This window comes from Equus przewalskii, unplaced genomic scaffold, assembly GCF_037783145.1.
Source record: "Equus przewalskii isolate Varuska unplaced genomic scaffold, EquPr2 ChrUn-6, whole genome shotgun sequence".
NCBI classification, from domain to species: domain Eukaryota; kingdom Metazoa; phylum Chordata; class Mammalia; order Perissodactyla; family Equidae; genus Equus; species Equus przewalskii.
In genome coordinates this window covers 3,033,054-3,038,595 of record NW_027228754.1, presented here as the reverse complement: position 1 = coordinate 3,038,595, position 5,542 = coordinate 3,033,054, and the positions used below count along the sequence as shown (strand labels likewise).

General features: G+C 43.4%; 1 protein-coding gene across 4 annotated transcripts; it reads left to right on the top strand.

Moving 5' to 3' along the window:
- The first annotated feature begins 605 nt into the window (after nucleotides 1-605).
- CD1E (CD1e molecule) lies at nucleotides 606-4,184 on the top strand. Of its 4 annotated transcripts, none has more exons than XM_008532135.2 (6): nucleotides 606-780; nucleotides 1,097-1,393; nucleotides 2,028-2,306; nucleotides 2,531-2,809; nucleotides 3,208-3,301; nucleotides 3,430-4,184. In XM_008532135.2, exons 1-6 carry the CDS (start codon nucleotides 720-722, stop codon nucleotides 3,596-3,598), a joined length of 1,179 nt encoding a protein of 392 aa, XP_008530357.1. In that variant the 5' UTR covers nucleotides 606-719; the 3' UTR covers nucleotides 3,599-4,184. The 4 variants fall into 4 exon arrangements, with proteins under 4 accessions (XP_008530357.1, XP_008530358.1, XP_008530360.1 ...); XM_008532136.2 differs by having other exon boundaries at nucleotides 625-780; nucleotides 1,162-1,393; XM_008532138.2 differs by lacking the exon at nucleotides 1,097-1,393 and having other exon boundaries at nucleotides 625-780.
- The last annotated feature ends 1,358 nt before the right edge of the window (nucleotides 4,185-5,542 follow it).

Here is a 5,542-nt window from a genome sequence, read left to right as displayed (position 1 = left end):
AGATTTGCATGTGAATTATACAGCTACACTCAGGATGCCTTGTATTTTCTGATAATGATTTTGAGAAGAGCAGAATGAAGAGACAGAGAGGAGCCTGAGGGGACAGGGAGAGCAGAAGGATTAGTGAGAAGAGTTAAAATACACTCCAGAGGAAAAAATAATGGATAAGTAGAGAAAGACGAGGAAGACCAAGAAGAGGGAGAAAGAGAGACCAGGAAGCAGATGAGAGGAGAAGACCACAGAGAGATAAGGAGTGGGGAGACTGCTGGAAAGGCCACTGGGCATCATTGAGGACATTCCATCACTTTTTTTCACAAAAGAGGACGTTAATAACCCAAATGTAGACGTGATTTCTCAAGGCCAAAAAGTACTAAATTTTCCAGCCATATCAAAGACCACAGACTTTCTCATAAGCCAGGACTCATTTTTATAGAATTGGTGCAATAAGGGAGGTCAGGAGAACACAGACAAGAGCAGGCAGAAAATCTGGAGGCCAGATAGTGGGAGAGGTGGATGGGGAAATGAGAGACCCTGTGGGAAGCCTGTGGCTGAGGGAGGCAGTGGGGTTTCTCTGACAGGAAGTGGGCAGAGGGAGAGGTTTATCTGTTTGTGTGGCAAGGGAAGTCAGATGAAAATGCAAAAGGTTTTGGAGGAGAGCTGACATCTGAGTTCTGAGGCCAACTTGTCCTGCTGAGGCATCTTCACCAAACAGAGCTTCAATGCTGCTCCTGCTGCTCCTGCTCTTCAAGGGACTTCCCTGCCATGGAGCAAGCACAGTGGGTAAGAAGGGCCCAGATGGAAAGATACTGAGGTTGGGCACAGCAGGGTGGAGAAGTTCTGGGGAGGACCTGGGGGAAGAGAAAAATGCTCCTCCAGGATGCCCTTGGAGTCTGCCTGACAAACTACTCTCAGGCAAAGTGTCCTTGTCCCCAGTCTCAGTTTCTTTCTCTGATTTTGGAGAGAGCAAGCTGGTCCGGGGGAAGGGGATATGGGTATACGTATAACCTATGTAACTATCTCCATCCTTCCGCTCCTATGTGGGCTTCTCTTCTCTCATCTTTTCACAATCTCTCTGCTGCTTATTCCCCTCTCTTAGCTCCCCTGCTCCTAGGATTCCGACATCCAGCATCAGAAGAGCCCCTCTCCTTCCGCTTTGTCCAGATCTCCTCCTTTGCCAACCACAGCTGTGCGCACATCCAGGCATCAGGCTGGCTGGGGGATGTGCAGACTCATGTCTTGGACAGTGTCTCAGGCACCATCCGCTTTCTGAGGCCCTGGTCCCAGGGTACCTTCAGTAAGCAAGAATTGAAGAACCTTGAGGCGCTATTGCTGTTGTACCTGCACAGCTTCAATAAGGAAGTGCAGGCCTTCGCGAGCCAGTTTCAGTTTGAATGTGAGTTTCTTGTCCCAAGCTGGTATTTACCTGAGGGCTCTGACCATCTGCCAAAGGGGAAGATGATGTATGGGCTCTGACCGTCATCCACCCTTCCTGACCTTATTTCCTGCCCCCTTTGGCTCACACTCTTACCCATCACCACCATTCCCACTCTTCGCCTGACCCTACCACATAAACAGAAAGGCTTATGTGTACATATTTCTTCATACCCCTGACTGTACCCTCATTTTCTGGTTCCTTGGAATAGTTGTCTCCTTTTGATCTTCTGCTCACCATCCTTGGCTTCAGACACAGACTTTTCAAACCACAACTCTGACCTCCTTTCTCCCTGGCCTGAGTGTTCCCATGCCCAGGCCTGGACCTCACCACTCCCTAGTGGGCTTTTCCAGACCCATTTCCTAGCTCCCTAGCATCCTTCCCAACTAGCCCTGTTAATTATTTCAAAATACCTTTATTACCTTCACATTTTCTTCCCCCAAATTTCCTCCCCCTTTCCCACCCTAACTCTAGTCTCCCATGTGATTTCCCAGCAAATTTTCCTTTCCTTGAACCTCTTTACTTTCTAGATTGTTTGCTTTCCCTCCCTGGAAATCTTTCCATATTGATTCTTTCTTCTTTCCCCCCCCCTCAGATCCCTTTGAGCTCCAGGTATTATCTGGCTGTCAAATGCATGCTGGGAAGGCCTCAGAAAGCTTCTTAAATGGGGCATATCAAGGATCAGATTTCCTGAGTTTCCAAGGAAATTCCTGGAAGCCATCACCAGGAGCAGGGAGTAGGGCTCAGAATGTCTGTAGGGTGCTCAATCACTACCGGATTATTAAAGAAATTGTGCAGAGCCTTCTCAGCGACATTTGCCCTCGATTTCTGGCTGGCCTCCTTGAAGCAGGGAAGTCAGAGCTGGAACAACAAGGTGAGCCCAACCCTCTCTCCTGTCCTATCCCTAGTGCTTTAACTCTTATCTTTGAGTTTTCCACTTTATGATTAGAGGCCAGAGCATAAGATGTGTGTATTTAGGATTGTTTCTTAGACAAGAGAAAGAAGTGATTATTCAATCTGCTAAGGCACCCTGAATCATTGAACTCTGGCCTAGGGTGCCCTCATAAATTCCATTTCTCCTCATCTTCTCATCGCTAGTGAAGCCAGAGGCTTGGGTGTCTAAAGGCCCCAGTCCTGGGCCTGGTCGTCTGCTGCTGGTGTGTCATGTCTCTGGCTTTCATCCAAAATCTGTGTGGGTGATGTGGATGCGAGGTGAGCAGAAGCAGCCAGGCACTCGGCGAGGTGACATTCTACCCAATGCTGATGGGACATGGTATCTCCGAGTTACCCTGGAAGTGGCGTCTGGGGAGGCGGCCGGCCTGACTTGTCGAGTGAAGCACAGTAGTCTAGGAGGCCATGATATAATCATCCACTGGGGTGAGAAAGAACTGGGGTCCAGCTGGGAAATGATAATCTTCCAATAGTCCTAGGGCTAAGGGGTGGGGAGCTTGGGAAATGGGTAGGAAAGCTGTGCATGAGAGGATAAACGTGGGAGACTCCAAGTAAATAAGGGTGCAGAATGATAGCAGTTAAATTTCAAGACAATGGAAGTAGAGGATTAGAAGTACTAAAGGGAAGATAATGAAGGACCTAGTGATTTGGTGAAAGATAGGGAGGGGGGAGGCCAAGGACATAGACTCAGGAGGAATTGAAATGAGGGCTCTGGAAAATACACAATAACACTCTGGGAAGGCCCCACCCCTGTGAAATGAGAAGGAATAAACTTAGAAAGAGAGTACTGTATAGACTAACATCCTTATTTTATTCCCAACTAGATGGAAACTCCATCTTCCTGATGTTGATCTGTTTGACTATAATAGTTACTCTGGTCTTGTTGGTTGTAGTTGACTCATGGTTTAGAAAGCAGAGGTAAGTAGTCTTTTCTAGTTCTATTTCTTCAACTTATCAACTCATTCTTTCCTCTATCTCCTTTTTTTCCTTCCCCCTTTCTCCTGATTTGCCTTCTTTGAGTTCAAGATTCTCTTCTTCTCCCACAGCTCAAATCAGAACATCCTTTCTCTCCATGTACCCAACCCTGCCTTTTCCACAAGGGTCAACATTCAAGACCCCAAGAATTCAGGACATCAGCTCTGCTTGGCACAAGAATTTTGGATCAAAAACAGATTCTTGAAGAATTGGAAAACAAGCCTAAAGCAACTCTGGTGACATTAGTTTTACCTTAAACATAAAATTCTCTTCTGCTTTTTCTTAAACGTGATTCATATCTATAAACAAAGCATGATTTTGTTAAAACAGCTTATTCTGGCAGAGGTCGTGAACCCTTTGGAAATAGTTTTTTCATCTTCCAGCAATACGTTTCTGCTTTGTCACATGTTCATCACTATTGATCCTTCAAACTCCAATGCAGGCGCCTCTTTCTCATGGATATTTCCCTGAATTGCCCAATTGAAAGCTCTTATGTACTCCCCAAATTGGACTGATCTTCCTAAATACACACATCTTTTCCTACTTGGAACAGTAGTTACTTAGGTTTTTACTCTTGTCTCAACTTGAAAGCAGGATTTAGGGGTTTCTATTTGTATATGTTACCAAAAGCCTTACCTGGATTCAGGGCCAGCTTCATGGGCATGTGACCTGTGCAGTTGTTCCTATCTTGAAATTCTTCATGATTTTTGAAGAAGAGATACTGCATTTTCATTTTGTACTGGCCTCACAAATTATCTAGCAGATTTGGCTGAATGATATATTTCTCAATAAATATTGACCAAAATAAATTTATTGTCAAATTAAACAATGTTGTCTTAATCTATTACCTCTTTGACATCTTTGCATCATTTTGGCTATGCTCTTATTAAAATAATTTCTCACTTTCTTTGTCTTTCACCCCAGGTGAAGGAGGTGAGTAAGTGTTCAAACTTCACAGTGATCGAAGTGCTTGTGCATCTTCAGAGATATACAAACAAAATAATATTGCAAGAGATGTTTCCTGTCAAATTGAGGATGGGGTTGGACTGGCATTCCTACTTCTCTGTGAATGTGTGTGACTATGCATGCATTTATGAATGCACATATTCAGGGGAGAAATTCATACTTGAGTAGATGAGAAGAGGACATGGAGGTCAAGGATAATTTTGATGGGCAGAGCCAAGGCAATGAAGGAAAAGAGTGATTGGGTACCAGCTAAACTATACGTTTAATTTTCTTTATTATTATGGTTTGTTATGTAATAATAACTATTTATATTTTGATTTCACCTTACTTTTTAAATATGGATTTTAAAATTATCTAATTGTTTTAATTAAGATATATTTGATTAAGCCTCTTGGAGAGCAGGAAGTCGTCAAGGTGCAGAGTTCATACTAATGTCCAACCAACATCTTCCCTTCAATGGGATAATTGAGCAGATTATATAGATTTCTTAGCAGAAATTTATAACTTCATATAGGGCATTTTTAAGTTAACAGATTGGGTTACATGATCACTTATCAAGCTGTACTGTTACCTGTGAACAATGAATTGAGGCCAGCCCTTTCACTGTTGAGAGTCCATTGCCTTCTGTATGACATGTTCAGACAGCCTATCTGGAGGCAGGACACCAGAGTCCAGAGAGGAAGGTAGAATTTTAAGGGGCTATTTGGAGCAATAAATGATGAAAGTCAAGGTTCCATTACAGGGTAGAAGCCCACAAGGGATGACTTCTATCAAAATGAAGAGATTCAAGTAGCAATCTTTTAGTTTCTAGAATAGATGTGCAGTCCAAATATATTTCTGATATTTCCCATTTGAATGAACTTTTCCCCACTACACCAATTTTTTTTATTACAATAATTCTTGAACTCCTAATCTGGCTCAAGTTAACCTCTCTGGCCCCACGTCCAATCTTTCTCTGCTGTATATATTATGCTTCTCTGACACTAGACTTTTTGTCCCTCAATTATACAAAGCTTTTTCTCAGCTCAAGGCCATTTGTGTACTTTTCCCTCAGCCTGGAGCATCCTTCACCCAGATCTTCCATGGGTTGTTTTGCGGTAACTTATAGTTCTCAGATCAAGTGTGACCCTCATACAGAGGACTTTCTTTATCAATCTAGCTAAAGTAGCATATTCTACCTCAGGCATATTCTATTCCAACATTCTTTAATTATTTATT

Bases quoted from the DNA above. Each gene is read 5' to 3' on its own strand.
- CD1E (XM_008532135.2), top strand. From the start codon at position 720: ATGCTGCTCCTGCTGCTCCTGCTCTTCAAGGGACTTCCCTGCCATGGA. The intron at 2,307-2,530 runs GTGAGCCCAACC...TCTCATCGCTAG, and splicing joins GTCAGAGCTGGAACAACAAG to TGAAGCCAGAGGCTTGGGTG. The intron at 3,302-3,429 runs GTAAGTAGTCTT...CTTCTCCCACAG, and splicing joins TCATGGTTTAGAAAGCAGAG to CTCAAATCAGAACATCCTTT.